This window comes from Natrix helvetica (genome assembly GCF_964273705.1).
Source record: "Natrix helvetica genome assembly, chromosome: 2".
NCBI lineage: Eukaryota > Metazoa > Chordata > Lepidosauria > Squamata > Natricidae > Natrix > Natrix helvetica.
In genome coordinates, this window is record NC_138552.1 from 205,211,881 (window position 1) to 205,227,422 (window position 15,542).

The window sequence follows — 15,542 nt, forward strand, 5'->3', positions numbered from 1 at the left end:
TCGCACAGATTACAGAGGCCTGCAGGAGCACGAGATCGCGCCCCCAAAGACTTCCGTCTCCTTCACAAAAGGCTTTTGGCATGAAGAACGGAGGCCTACAGGGTCACAAGATCGTATCCCTAAAGGCTTCCATCCCCCTTTGCAAAAGCTTTTGGAGTGGGGAATGGAGACCTGCAGGGGCTCAAGTTTCCATCCCCTTTGCCCCTGCAGGATTCTATTCTTCAGGCCAAAAGCTTTTGCAAAGAGGGATGGAAGATCTAAAGAAAACAGCTTTTCCTGCATCTGAGAAGAAGGCTGCTTTTCTGCCATGTAGCCAATCTTTGAAAAGTATATGGGGAGAAGGCCGAAACAGCTATGGGGACCCTAAGGGGTGGAAAGGAGAGCATGAGGTATCTCAGGCCTCAGTGCAGGGAGGCCTTGGATGGCCAGAAGCAAGTGATCTTTTCCTGCACTAGCCCCCCCCCCTCCCGAAGTACCTCATATGCACGTTAACAAATGCATTATGGAGAGGAGGGATTCAGTTCATTTGTTTAAAGTGATTCAATTAATGTTATGACCGTAATAGGCAGGGTCCATTACGGCCATAAATCAAGAAGCTATAGTATTTATGAGCAATGATGCTCCATCGAAGTTTTAGGAACACCTAGCCACCACTTCCCCTCTAATTTCAATTTCCCATTTACTCTAACAATAAGGAATTACCCTGAGAAGTTGAGAAAAGGGATGATTGTTCTAAGTAGGCCTTTTGCATGAAAGTTAAGCTGTATGGAACATATTGCTTTTCTAATACATGGATATATTGTTAAGATTGTAATATAATTTCTATGATTTTGATAACTTTCAAATCAATTTTAAATAAAAATAAGGCAATATTTTGTTTTAGGGAAGCAGGTCAAAGATGGAAAGAAGCCAGACCCCTGTAAACCTATTCTTAAAGTGGAATACAAAACATCTAGAATTGGGTAAGAATTGAATCACAGGTATTTAATGATGACTTGAATATTTACTGTGTCTAAAGATGGAATGTATGATCTAGATTTGTCCTGGATAGAGTGTCTTTGATGGGATACTCCATCAGAAGAGAGAAAGCAGCTTCAGTGGATTCCTTATTTTTTTCTGTGTATTGCTACAACAATCCTCCATCCCTCCAAATCTAGAAGGCCTCAGAGGAAAAGCAAACAGATAAAAGTTAGATCTCCCTTATGGCATCCAAAATGTTCCCTGAGTTGAAGCCTCCCCCCCCCCCACTCCCGAATCCAGCCTACATTTTGCAAATTAAGATGTTTCAAACGGGTATAAAAATATTTAATAAGCATTCAAAATGCAGAAATAACTGTTTGTATTCATGAGTTCTTCAGTTTGATCCAGTAAAAAGATATCAAAATTTATACACTTAAAATATACAAATATCTATAAATATAACACCATAAAAATTATTACATCTCTGGAAAGATTTTATTGAACTTTATATTATATCTCCATATGTGACGTTCCAAATTTATTTATGCATGGAAATTACAGAAAAAGAGCAAATTCCATTTCATGGATGGAAATATATTAATGGGATAGTGGATAGAATCAATCATTTTAATAAGTTTAGTACATTTTATGTGGAGTCCCTCTTTGATAAAGGAGTGACTTTGCTCAATCCTTGACCGAGATATGAAGCCCAGTTTATTTGAGTTTGGTAGAATGTGCTAGGCACTAGGTTTTCCTTTCCCTTTCCCTTTTATTACTATTGCATTTATTGTTTTATTATTGCTTGTGAATTACCCAGGTTTATGTTACATAAGATATGTTTAAAGCAGCTGTACAAAACTTTTAAATGAATACATAAATACATAACATTCTTCAACTGCTCCAATTGTAGCTTGAACGAGATACCTTTTTTAAAAAAAGTATCCATTAATTGTTCATAACTCAGTACACTGTCAAGTTTTTCCATGTTTTATTGTTTTTGTTTTAATATGGTATTAAGAACTCATAGAGTTCTTAATATATTATCCCACTAAATCCAACAGTTCCATGTTTTTAATGTTATCTTTCATTGTCTTAACTATTTATTTGTCTTGATTTTCAGAGAGCCTTTTATCATCTTGTCAGGTGGTTTATCATATGACACTGTTGGAAGAAGACCCTGTTTAACTGTTATGCACGGAAAGAGCACCGCTGTTCTAGAAATGGATTACTCGATAGTAGATTTTCTAACTCTGTGTGAAACTCCATACCCTAATGGTGGGTTTTTTATTTTTATGTTCCTTTGTTCTATAATTCCAGCATTCCTTAATTACATTCTTTATTAACAGCATTCTCCACTCAACATCCAGCGGGAATATTGGAACTAAACTCCCAGAACTGCCACCTTCCAATCATGTTAGCTTGCGATTCTAAAAGTTCCAACATTTCTGAAAACAACTAGATTATGTAAAATAGAATATCCAGTTCAGATTTATTTTTATTTATGTAATAAATTTGTTCCCCACCCATTTCACAGCAAAGTGACTCTGGGCGGCTTATAACATAAACTCTGGGCGACTTACAACATCAGATTTATAACCTGATAGGCAATGAAATTGTATAGATATTTACCCAATTTTCCCCTTACGAAAATATCATCGCCCATCAGCTTACTTTACAATAATCTACTGCCATAGTGATAATATTGAAAATAGATAAAGTGTATCGGAGAAAATCATATATGAATTTTAATTGTTTGCAACTGTTTGCAAAGTGAGCCAATTTTTAAGTATGATTATTGTAATCAAAATGGTAGAAGAAATCCACATAGCAGAAGGAAAGTTCTTATACAAATTTTTAAAAATAGTAAATGAATAGATTAAAAAAATAAAAGAATATTTTAAGTGTATGACAAAATAGTCACTAGAAGTATAGGTATGAATAGTATCATACATAGATTTAATTTGATAATTTCTGTCCTGTTAGAACAGTGAGACAGTTATAATAATTAGATTAATTCGATTAACACTTATAAAGAGATTTTTAATTACAATAACATCTGATAAAGAGATTTTTTGAAAAGGGCAGTGGGTTAATTGATACAAAGTTAAGATTACACATAGTAAGCATCTGGGTAATAATCCACATTTACTGTCATTTTTAATTTCTATAGGTTTATGATAATATCATACATACGTAAATGCTTTTGCAATCATCTATGAAAATCATACTATTGTCCAGATGTTTAGGATTGTAATTTCAATTATTTCTAATTAATATGACAATGCTGTTTTAGAGTAATGGAAGCTCTTCTTCAGTTTATTTGATAACTGTTGAATACATATTAGGTGTAGGATATCTGTTATTTCTAATTCTTGCATTGATAATATGGAATGTAATTGGAATGGAGAAATGTGTTTAGGAAATTGCTAAGAAGGCCTTACAGAGAAATGGGAGAGGTATTTGGAATGTCATAATTGAGTGGCTTGGAAAATACGATCCAGATTCTTAAAATTAAAAATGGAAGTTTAATTTCAGAATGGATCCAAGGAAAACTAGGGAGAGATGTGTTGGAATGAAAACTTTTGGAATACCGAGAAATTTCCTGTAAACTCTTTCAGAACTTTTCTTAGTTGCACCAGTTTGCCCTCGGCCAGCTTCAATGCTTTTTGCAATTTTCTATTGGAGTTATTTCGTTTAGTGCATGGGATTATCAGGCAGAAAAACAGAGGGATTTAGCATTGGCCAAGAGGAGAATGCAAGTTATATTGTGACTTGCATTCTTCTTATATTCTTATCAGAATATTGTGATTTACATTCTTCTGCTTTTCCCTATCAGTGAAAGCTTTTAATCCTTTCTGCCAAGGATCGGCAAAGCTATCAGTTTTGTTTGAGGTTTTGAGGAGTTCATTTTTTCTTGGTTTTGTTAGATGTATATTTGGCTGGATTTTTATATTAGTGGTTATGCTCATTTTGACTAGGTTCAATTTTCTTAATTGTTTTATTAATGTTACACTGTTTAGGGATTTTTTTTACTGACAATTAGTAATAAAGTTTTGCAAAAATGATACAAAATGCATGAGTAAAATACTAAACATGAATTATTCTGACAAATTAAAATAAACTCTTGTATGTCAATGCTTTATACCAGTGGTGTAAAGACACCACTAGTTTCTTTGTATGAAATCAACAGTGGCTAAATATTTACTAAATGTGAATTATTAAGTGGCCTTCTTTGAATATTTGTATCTCTTTCTTAGATTTCCAAGAGCCATACGCTGTGGTTGTTCTCCTAGAAAAAGATTTAGTAGTTATTGACCTTGCACAAAATGGGTAAGATATAAAATGTAATATGGAGATACCTATTTTTTTGCTTATTTTCTTATTCATGTTTAACAGTATACTGTTTTTATAGTGGTCAATTTTTTAATGAACTAGGTTTATTGGACATCTTGAAGAAAAAGATTTTAATGAAGTTTTGGCATCATTGAATTTAAATGAACTTAAATTTAGTTAACGTATTTCTATAGTATCTATACATGACATGCTATGGACATTCTAACTTTATCTAAATATAACTTTCTGATCTTAAAATTTGCATTTATTCACACACATGGAAAGTACCACTGCAGAGTTCAAGAACAGTCTTGAGGATCTTTCTCCTTGTTGAGCCTTCTTAGAAGTCTGTAAGCTTACATTTTAATGTATTTCATTAACTGAAATTTTTCACAGTAAAATCTTGTATCACCTTTCTGTGATGTACTTTTAATAGATTTCTTGTATTCCCATTTTTCATATACATACTTTCTTACAAATGCCAAATCCTTGGCATAAGGTACAATATATGTATATTGTATGCCTATACATACACCAGAAAATACATAAGAATACAGCACACATACATATGAATCAAACTACTATAAATCAATATAGAACACTAGTAATGGTCAGTGATTATGCTTCAAGTGTTCTTCAAGTGCTTCATTTTTTCTATTGTATTCATTTCTTTTTCTTTTTTAATGTTTTTATCATTGAAAGTATTTTGAAGAGTATCAAATTTAATTTGTAAAAAATAACAATCCTTGTCTTTTCTGCACCTTATGAAAGGTATCCTATATTTGAGAATCCATATCCCTTGAATATACATGAATCTCCAGTTACTTGTTGTGAATATTTTGCTGATTGCTCTGTAGACCTTATTCCAGCACTTTATTCAGTGGGTGCACGACAAAAGCGTCAAGGCTATAGTAAAAAGGTAAAAAAAAAGTGTTAACATAATATTCTGCAGTACTGTTATTTATATATTGGTAGGCAATTATTATTATTTAATTAATTATTTTTTAAAATAGGAATGGCCTATCAATGGTGGAAATTGGGGTTTGGTCACACAGAGTTATCCAGAGATTATCATTACTGGGTGAGTAATAAAATATGCCAAACAGAACATCACTACATATTGAAAATCTTAGTCATAATGTATGTGTTACGTTTATTTCTTTTAATAGATTCCATTGATCATTCTAGTGCATAAAAAAATAGAATTGAGAACAATGCAGATAGGATTGACTTCTTGTGTAATTTAAAAATAATCTTGTTTGAATTCATTCGAGCTTATTCTCTAGTAAGTATTAAGATTGTAGCCTTGGTTTGCCCTATTCTACAGAACAAAAAGTCTCCAAACTGATTAATGAGATTAAAGACAACTAATCCTTCTAGATTCTGAGATGGTATAAAAAGAGAGGATTCTTTTTGCATTTTAAGAAAGTTAAATCTCAATATTCAACAACTACTGTATATTTCACGGGGATTAAAAAAAAATTATCCAGACTTAGGTTGGAAGGGAAAAAAAGGCAAGTCTTAATTTCTCTTTAGATTACAAAGATACTTGTAATATTGCATCTAAGTCTCTAAGCGCAATAATTTGCTTATATTGTTGAACTAATAACATGTCAATGCTAAGAAATCAGTAACTATATAAAGCTGTACAATTGTTATATAAATTCAGCATAATTAAGTAAATCTCATTACTGTTCCATTTCTAAAAATCCTTTTAAAATATTTCATATTTTAATAGGCATGCAGATGGATCGGTCAAGTTTTGGGATGCTTCTGCAAGTGAGTGATTTGCCACTTTCAATAAGGTTCTTACTCCCACAAACCCCCAAAAAACTGTTATAATAACAGCATAATACTAATGACATAGTAGTGACATTACTTGTCTCATTTTTTTCTTTGTTTGTTTGAAAGTTAAATATTAATATCAGTCTTGCTTGGATCCAATTGAAATTAATGTACTTTAAATTAGTTGTGATAAAATTGTATACTTTGAATAAGACAATTTTTAAAAACTCAACAATTTTTGATTATGCATTTTATCTTAGTGCCATATCATAATTAACAATTCTTTTAATATATAAAATTAAGTACTCATGTTGTTGAAAATCCGTTATTTTTTCTTAAAAGGTATTAGAGTTGTAAAGTGTAATATCTTTCTTACAATAAATTCAGCTCAGACACAGCTCTTTCTGTGCATTGATATTTGATGTCAACCAATGTTAATGAAACTTAAAACACCCTGCAATATAACCTTTATAGGAATTGCATTGTTTGAATGATATTCCTATCCCCTGTTTCAGAATTCCATCCCTTGAATAATAGTCCTATTTATAAATGGAGAAATAGTATCCTCAAAATGATTTCATTCAAATATATAACCAAGTGTATTTCTTAATTTATTCTAGTAACTTTGCAAGTACTATACAAATTAAAAACAGCTAAAGTATTTGAAAAAACTCGAAATAAAGAAGAGAGGCCAAGCACTGACATAGTAGATGAAGATCCATATGCCATTCAGATCATCTCATGGTGTCCAGAAAGCAGGATGCTGTGCATAGCAGGAGTTTCTGCACATGTCATTGTTTACAGATTCAGCAAACAAGAAATAACAACAGAAGTTATTCCGGTAATAGAATTCACTTAAATTCATTTCTACTTAAGTGGCTTACTTAACATTCATATCTATTATTATCAAGATCCCTATATTTCAACAGTGAAAATATAGTAACAATGCCAACTTGCATAATTTTTGTTTCATCAGTTCTTTAGATTTAAGTTTATTAAAAAGTCAATTATGTTTGTGGGTACTTCCCTAGGACTGGGAAATAAGTGGCCTTATTCATTACAAATACAAATACAATTGAAACAAATTTGATAAATTTAGCAATTAAATCATGCCTGTTGTAAGGTTTAAAAAATGTTTCTTTTACTTTACAGTTCAGTCACAGGAAATCATTAGACCTTATCCTAACCATTTTCCATCTTGTGCTCTCTGGCATCCCTATGTACCTGTGGCACAGAAAGTTTAGTACAAGTAGTCCTTGGTTAACAATCACTCATTCAGCAACTGTTCAAAATTAGGATGGTGCTGAACAAATGGTACTTACAACCTGTCTGTAAAGTTCTGGCTGTCCCAGCATTGCTGTGATCATGTGATTATAATCTGACCACTTGGCAACCAGCTCACACCTATGATGGTTGCAGCATCCCATAGTCCCATGATTGTCATTTGTGACCTTCCCTCTAGTTTACTATAACCAGAGTCAATGGGAATGTCAGTAGGAAAGGATGCAAGTAGCTCCTATAAGTCATTCCCACTCCTGTTACTTTCCCACACATCCTCCCACCTTCCGCACAGATGACCGAACTGATTCCAGGATACAGCATCCATTTGCCCACCTTCCTCTACTCACCCCACTTTCAGACATGCTTTTACCAGGCCGTTGCAGTCATCTGTGCAGTCTTCCACACTCTGGAGTACTTATCAACTACCCAGCTGCACTTGTATCACAGCAGCCACAGCCAGCTTGCTTGTGAGCACCCTTGGACTTGCAACTTCCTGCCAGCTTCCCCATTGACGTTGCTTGCTGAAAGTCATAAGGAGCTCCTCAGTAAATGAATTGCAATCCTCGATTAATGACGGCAACAGAGACTGCTAGGATTGCTGTCACTAAGTGACATGGTTGCATGAAATTGCACTTTATGACAACATTGCTTAGCAATGCAAATTCTTGTCCTAATTATCTATAGCTGCTTTCAATTGAGAAATGTTATAGTTTTGTCAGTTCATTTTTATCATATCCAGGAAAATGGTTTATTTTATTATTGATTGTTTGATTAGGTTTATGTACTTGATGGAGTCTACGGTAGGATCTCAGTGTAAGAAGATATAGTATAAAAATCTGATTGGCTGTCATTTATTCTAGATAGAAATGCTAATGGAGTCTCTTAGATGTTGAATGACAAGAGTAGAAATACAATGAGTTTTTTTAACCAGAGTAGGATGCTGAACTAGTTCTGAGTGTCTAGCAGTAATATTTGATTACTGCCTCAGGCTTGGGAAAATGATATAGGAGTTCCAGTGATATGGAGTGCAGAAATTAGCTTAATTGATGAAGATGGGCCAAAATCTTCTCTGTTATTTCAAAGTCATCTATTCTGGTTTCTTGTAAGCTTTTAGTAGCAGCTCAAAGTACTGGTGTTAATATTTAATGACATCACCTAGAAGCATTTGCCCTGTATGTAGCTCTCTAGTACTCAAATTTAAAAGTAGATTCTTTAATGTCTGCCTTTATGGCTGTTAGAGCCATGGGTGACATCTTCATAAAATACCTGCTTTGTTTTTGTAATAGTTTGATGGATGCATTTCAACTTCAGGATATTGACAAGATTAGTTATTTGCCTTTAAGAGAATGCGTCACTGATTTTAAATTCTTGTTATCAAGTTTGTGCTTTTTCATTCTCATTCACAGATGCTTGAAATACGGCTATTATATGAAATAAATTATATAGAATCTCCTGACCCTGAGCAAATGCCACCATTGCCTACTCCAGGCACAGGTTCCAATCCTCAATCCATCATCCCCCAGTCTCATCCCTCCACTAGCAGTAGCTCCTCTGATGGACTTCGTGATAATGTCCCATGTTTAAAGTAAGTATAATAGTGTATTCTAAATAATGGGCATTGTTTATCTTGAGGGCTTAAGCTGATGGAAATACTTCAGTGTATTTTGTCACATATTGTTTTAGTTAGAATATTAAAATATAGTCAGCTTCAGAATCTGAACAAACAAGGACTAGTAGTGTAGAACTATCACTTTTTTTATGCTGGGTGACTTCATCTTCCCTGCTTTAGGGGCTGACTCTGACAAGGCTTTGGAATTCCTGGCCTCCACAATCATGCTTCACTATGGCCTGACATGTGTAGAAGGTTTCAGATTTCATATTTGCCTTGGATTGATGTTATAGCATCTGTAATTAAAAGGGATTTGATACCCTATTGTTATGGTCAGATCATATTCTTACTTAGTTACACTTAGAGTCACCTCTATAGGATGACAAGATTATTTGAATGGCTCATCCCAGGCACCTAATGGATTCTACTGATTTCTGAAGAAAGTGTCAACAGAGACCACTCCTTCCTGAATGCTGTAACCAATTTGAACAATACTTTGTCCACAAAATTACTCACCATATTCTTGTATCTCCAAAGGCAGTATCGGTGGTAATAACTGGGATATTATTTTGTTCTCTGGAATTCCTTTTGGACTGTTTGTTCTGAGGAAGTGGACAGAGTGCTGTCTCGACTATCCATTGTTACACATGGTTGTTCCTTTAACCAGCCCTCACAATAGCTAGGATGGGCATTCTGGCTGTTGTGAGGGCTGGTTAAAGGAAAAACCATGTGGATCCATAAGCCTGTTAGTACCCCCTTACATTTGGGTCAGGGTCTGGCTGCCTAGAAGAAGGAAATAAACACTACCCTTGCTAAAGACAATGATTCTCAGACATTCTCTATCCCATAGTCTTGCATAAATATTGTGTGACTTCCGATATTCAATTTCTGGGGAATGTCGCTGAGACGACTTTCTTCAATCTGGGCTTAGGCTCTCATACAGACTGAAACAGCATTCAATTTCCTTTGCCATTTTAGACCTCTCGGCAGCTTTTGATATTATTGATCATAGTATCTGACTAGGTGACCTCTGAGCCTTGTGAAAGTTTTTCTTTTCATTCTTTTAATGTTTTATTGCAACATCTAAGAGTGTAAAATTGAGGTGGGAAAAACTGTATAAATACAAGAATAGATAAAAATTCAAAAAGAGAGCATTTTTATGAATTAAATGTTTACAGTTGTATGCTTTGCTCTAAACGTTTGCTTGTGGAGGTTTAAAGAATCTTCAAATCAATGAGCTATTTCTAGTAAATATTTAACAGCTGCTCTAGCGTGCAGAAATATGTAAAACCAATAATGAAATATATATCTTTTGAAAAATACTTTCCGCAGGCTAAGTATTAATGCACTTTTCATTTATGTTACAGAGTTAAAAATTCTCCCCTTAAACAGTCTCCAGGATACCAGACCGAGCTAGTTATCCAGTTAGTATGGGTGAGTGGTGAACCTCCTCAGCAAATAACAAGTCTTGCAATCAACTCTGCCTATGGATTGTAAGTAAACTGGTTTTACATTTTATCTCATTCAGATACTATAGTAGAAAATGAACTCAATATTTTAACTCACACAAATAGTAAATGAACTCAGTATTTTTTTTTATCCAGGTACTTTAAGGTTATATACAGCTGTATTAATCTACTGGTATATATTGCAGTAGTGCTGTAGACTTAGTCTAGAGTTCCATTAATTATAATAACAATCTATTGCATTTCTATATAATTAGTAGGAAAAATAACTATTGATGTAAAGTGTGCATGACATTTTAAATAGAATTTTTTTTAAAAGTATGATTGATGTAAGATGAAGAGGAAAGTGTAACTGTACTGGGAAGGGAAAGATAAAAAAAGGGAACAAAATTGAATGGTAATAAGATGAGGGGAACATGTACAGGAAAGGAAAGCCTGTTTAAGTACTGGAGAAAGGGTTAAAAATCACTAGATAAGCAATCCTAACTGCTGGCTAATTGTCAAAGACATTGTTACATTTCAGCAGAGATGCCTAAGTTATTTGCATCTTTGTCCGTTGCTATCTATTAAATATTCTCTTTTTAAAATCAGAGAATATAAGAAGCCCCTCAATTCACAAGTACCGTAATTATTGAGGGTAAAACGTTGTTCTTTTGTGTATTATGAATAGTATTCGTTCATATTGCCCAACGTGATTGATGTTGTATCTCTTCATTTATATGGATGATTAATTTTTTGAAACTGTACATGTCCAGAAAATATCAACCATTTTATATTCCCATGGCATAGCATTATAATAATGTATTAATATTTTGTCTGTATTTTTAAAGTTATTGCTGTTTAATAAATTAAGCAGCCAATGTGGAACTTAATATTAAAGTATATTTTATTTAAAAATATATAAAAAATTTATATATGCAACTTTTTATAAAATAATGAAAGGTTGCTGTCAAAATCTATGTCAAAAATCTATGGCTGTTATCAAATATTGGTTTGATAGATTGCTACATTTTAGTCAAAAAGTAGAATGTCTTAAAAACTGTTAATAATGAAACTATATTCTTGAGCTCTAGCTAAAGGAAAATGTTTGCAAAATTTAAAAACTTTGATGAGAGTAAGAGAATCAGAATAATAAGAGCAGGAAACCTTGAGGAAGAGGCTTTGAAGTATTCAGATGCTTAGAGTAAATCCATGTTACTATTATTGAAGTTATTTTTCAGTTACTTTTTTAGTCTGAATGTGCATATTGGAAAATTAAGTTATCAGTAGAAAACATTCATCTGAAATATGTTTTTTTCCAATAACTCTTTTCCAGAGTAGTTTTTGGTAATTGTAATGGTATTGCAATGGTTGATTACATTCAAAAGACCATGCTTTTAAACCTTGGCACTATTGAATTGTATGGCTCTAATGATCCTTATCGGAGGGAACCTCGATCTCCACGTAAAAGTAGACAACCATCTGGAGGTAAGGGGATAATAAAAATGTATACTTTGCTTTTTAGAAGTGTGGATTACTAGCTTTTTCTTTGAAAATGACAATTAATCAAAGCTAGATAGTAGCTAGGTAGATAGTAGGATTTTCTTCTAGAAAACCTCCCTTCTGGTTGTCATGGACAGACTCATACTAAATTGTTCAGATACTAACACCTTTTTCAATTAAACAGTATCAATTTATCATATTCTGCTCATTATTTTCAAATTCTCCCTCATGGATTCTTTTTTGGAAATTTCTGAACTAATTACTTCAGTCATAACCCCCAACGCTTCTCCCATCTTTCATTTTTATTTTTTTTAAATTCCATACTTCTTATAGTATATTAAATTTGATTGGCAAAAAAAAGTCAACAGTCTCTCTGTCATTAGGAGTGTGGCCTATGTCTGAACAGACAATTCTGGAAGTGCTGAACACTACTCATTAGGACTGGGCAGCTGTTGATACCTTCTTAAAGTAACTCTCTTTATAGCTGTGTTTGTAAGTCTAAGATAGGCATGCTACAATTAACAGGAGTCAGCATGGGTTTGCTACAAATAAATCATGTGAGTCTAACTTTGTTTCCTTCTTTGATAGAGTTACTAACTTTGTAGATGTAATGTACAGTGTCTTCGTGAGGTTAGACTTTGGCAAGCTTTCAACATGATATTTCATTTATAAAACAGTAAAATATGAGTTAAATATTAGCTGGGCCCACAGTTGATTAAATGAATTCTCGAAAGACTGGTCATTAACATTTCTGCTTGGAGGGTAATATAAGTGAAGTGCACTGTCCTAGTCTCTGTGCAGCTCAACTATTTTTTTTTATTAATGACTTGGATGAGATTGTTTAGAGAACATTTACCAGATTTATGGATGATACCAAACTGGGAGGAGGAGGAGGAGTTTAGATGAAAGAAGACTCAAAAATCTTGAGCAGTTAGGCCAAATGGAATTAATTGACTGGAATGGAATTAATATAATGAAATTTACTGGGCAGGAAAATTAAAGTTCTAAATCTGGATAGGAAAAATGTATAGAATGATGAAGATCTTGCTTGGCAGTAATACGTGTAAAAAGGATCTGAGTGTTCTTGTTGATTACAAGTTAAATTCAGCGAGCCGTGGGGCACTGCTGCTAAAAGACCAAATGCTATTTTAGGATGCATTAACAAAGAGTCCAGATCATGGGAAGTAATTATTAACTCTACTCTTGCCCTGGTCAGATACCATTTGGAATACTGTGTCTAGTTATGGGCATCACAGTTCAAAAAGGATGGTGACAAATGAGAACAAGTTCAGAGGACTTCCAAAATGGTGAAGTATCTGGAAGTCAAGCTTTAAAGAGTCAACTAGGTAGAAAAGATGACTGAGAAAAGATATGATAGCAACTATCAAATGTCACATATAAACTGGAATGGACATTTTTTTCTGTTGACCTAGAGGACAGGACGAGAACTAATGTTTTTTTCAAAGATTTTATAGTAGCTCTATATTGTGATCAACTGAAGTAATTATATAAAAGTGTATTTGTAGCTTTCTTCTAGGCAAATAATAGAAATCATTTCTGTATTCATTTTTTTTATTTTTAGTAGATTCTATTTCTAATACATTTATTCAAATCAAGTTCTGCCGTAGATTTTCCTGGCTTCCAATGCAAAATGTTGGTGTTTTGTCTTTTCTTTTTATTGCTTCACTAAGGCATGCTGGCTGTTGTTTCTTGCATGTGTGGCCACTCTAGCTTATATTCAGACTCTGTGAAAAACCTTCTCACCTCTAACATATGTAAGTTAACTAATTGCAATGTAGTAGATTTAGGTTCAGCATAATTATTCATGTTTCCTGATATTTATTTTATGTTAGCACTTTTCTAACTTTTGTGTGAACAAAAATGGATTTTTATATTTACAAATATACGTATTGTTATGCTTTTAGTGCAAGATACAGAATATGCATGATTCCTCCGTATCTGCTTCATTTCTTTGTGTCAGTTACACTGATATATTTGATTTATAGCCAACAGTTGCCAAATCTCACCAGCACTATTTAGTTATTACATATACTTTCTAGTGTAGGCTTTGGAAAGAGGCTATGAGAAAATGTTCTATCTGGTCTCTTTACAAGTCAGTAAATAAGGTGCCTTTTCCAGATTCCGTATGTGAATTTTCCTGCCATGTTACATAGTTCAATGGTCACCAACCAGTGGTCCGTGAAAAAAATGTAGAAAAATTATTTGCATTTTTATATTGCACTAAATACTATTTATCTTTTTAAAAAATTCATATTAGTGGTCCGTGGAATTTAAAATTATGAGTTTAGTGATGCTTGAGGTTGGCGACCCCTGACACAGTTCATAGTTCATGCCAGTTTGAAAGTTAACTGTCAGATGAAAAAGGGGAAATTTAATTGGTGTTTGCTGTTGCTTTCAGTAATGCTTTTTCCCCCTCTTTTCATAGCAACTTCACTACAGGTAGTCCTCAACTTACAACAGTTCATTTAGTGACCGCTTAAAGTTATAATGGCACTAAAAATGACTTATGTCCGTTTTCCACATTTACTGGCATTACAGCATCCCCATGGTCATATGATCAAAATTCAGATGCTTGGCAGCCGATTTATATTTAGGACAGTGGCAGTGTCCTGGGGCCATGTCATTTGCTTTTGCTACCTTCTAAAAGCAAAGTCAATAGGGAAACCAGATGTATTTAATAAACTATGTTACTAACTTAACAACTGCCGTGAATCACTGTACTGTGGCAAGAAAATTTGTAAAATGGGGAAAAGTCACTTAACTGCCTCACTTAGGAACAGAAATTTTGGGCTCAATTATGGTTATAAGTCAAGGACTATCTGTATATTATCATTAATTGAACAATGCTTTGTTTTTACAAATAGACATGCAAATAATGCTGTAGCTTTAAGCTAAAGTCTAACCCTAACCCTATTAGTGAGGTATAGGAAGTCTGTATAGTCCACCATTTGGTGGTAATAATTTCTAACCCTGCCATAATAGATTTCAGAGTATTTCTTCACAAACTAGTATCTATGCCACACATCTCGGTCACATGGTCGTTTTCTTTCATGATGGTCTCAAAACTGATTCTACTCCATTTGTAGTCTCTCAGATAGGCATGGTCAACAAACATTCTGCTAAGGGTTTGGATTCTTCTCTTAAGCCTCATTAATTTTTTACCATCTCTTCTCTTCCCATCCTCCTTGGTGAAATAAGGAGATGTCAATAAAGCAAGAAGCTAGATTTCTCTGAAACCCTCAAAAATTCACCAAAAGTTGCTTTTGCTCAAGAATGATTATTCTTCAAAGGTTTCTTATTTGGGGAATAAGTTGTCAAGGCTTTCTTCATGAAGGAGGAATGATTGCACGTATTTGGCATAGTAACTTTGAATTTCTCAAATATTTTATATTTTTGACAATAATTACAACAGGATGTATACTGGAATCCCTTTTAGTAAGATACTTCTGTACCACTAGGTCTTCAAATGAAATAGGACACATAAATGCATTTTACCCATCATATTGATTTAATATCCGTACAGGATATTCTACTGCAGAAATAGGAACGAGAAATAGATATACAAAGTACGAAAGAGATTATCTCAGGCTGCCTTTATTTTTTTA

General features: G+C 33.6%; 1 protein-coding gene across 4 annotated transcripts in view; it reads left to right on the plus strand.

Moving 5' to 3' along the window:
• STXBP5 (syntaxin binding protein 5) overlaps nucleotides 1-15,542 on the plus strand; it is a 135,704-nt gene that overhangs the window by 82,265 nt on the left and 37,897 nt on the right. For all 4 annotated transcript variants that reach the window (XM_081945643.1, XM_081945644.1, XM_081945645.1 and 1 more), the window contains exons 9-18: nucleotides 884-962; nucleotides 2,081-2,235; nucleotides 4,218-4,290; nucleotides 5,065-5,212; nucleotides 5,307-5,374; nucleotides 6,032-6,072; nucleotides 6,699-6,919; nucleotides 8,766-8,944; nucleotides 10,336-10,461; nucleotides 11,750-11,901. In XM_081945643.1, coding sequence (XP_081801769.1) covers nucleotides 884-962; nucleotides 2,081-2,235; nucleotides 4,218-4,290; nucleotides 5,065-5,212; nucleotides 5,307-5,374; nucleotides 6,032-6,072; nucleotides 6,699-6,919; nucleotides 8,766-8,944; nucleotides 10,336-10,461; nucleotides 11,750-11,901 — 1,242 coding nt within the window. The remainder of the gene's footprint in view (nucleotides 1-883; nucleotides 963-2,080; nucleotides 2,236-4,217; nucleotides 4,291-5,064; nucleotides 5,213-5,306; nucleotides 5,375-6,031; nucleotides 6,073-6,698; nucleotides 6,920-8,765; nucleotides 8,945-10,335; nucleotides 10,462-11,749; nucleotides 11,902-15,542) is intronic.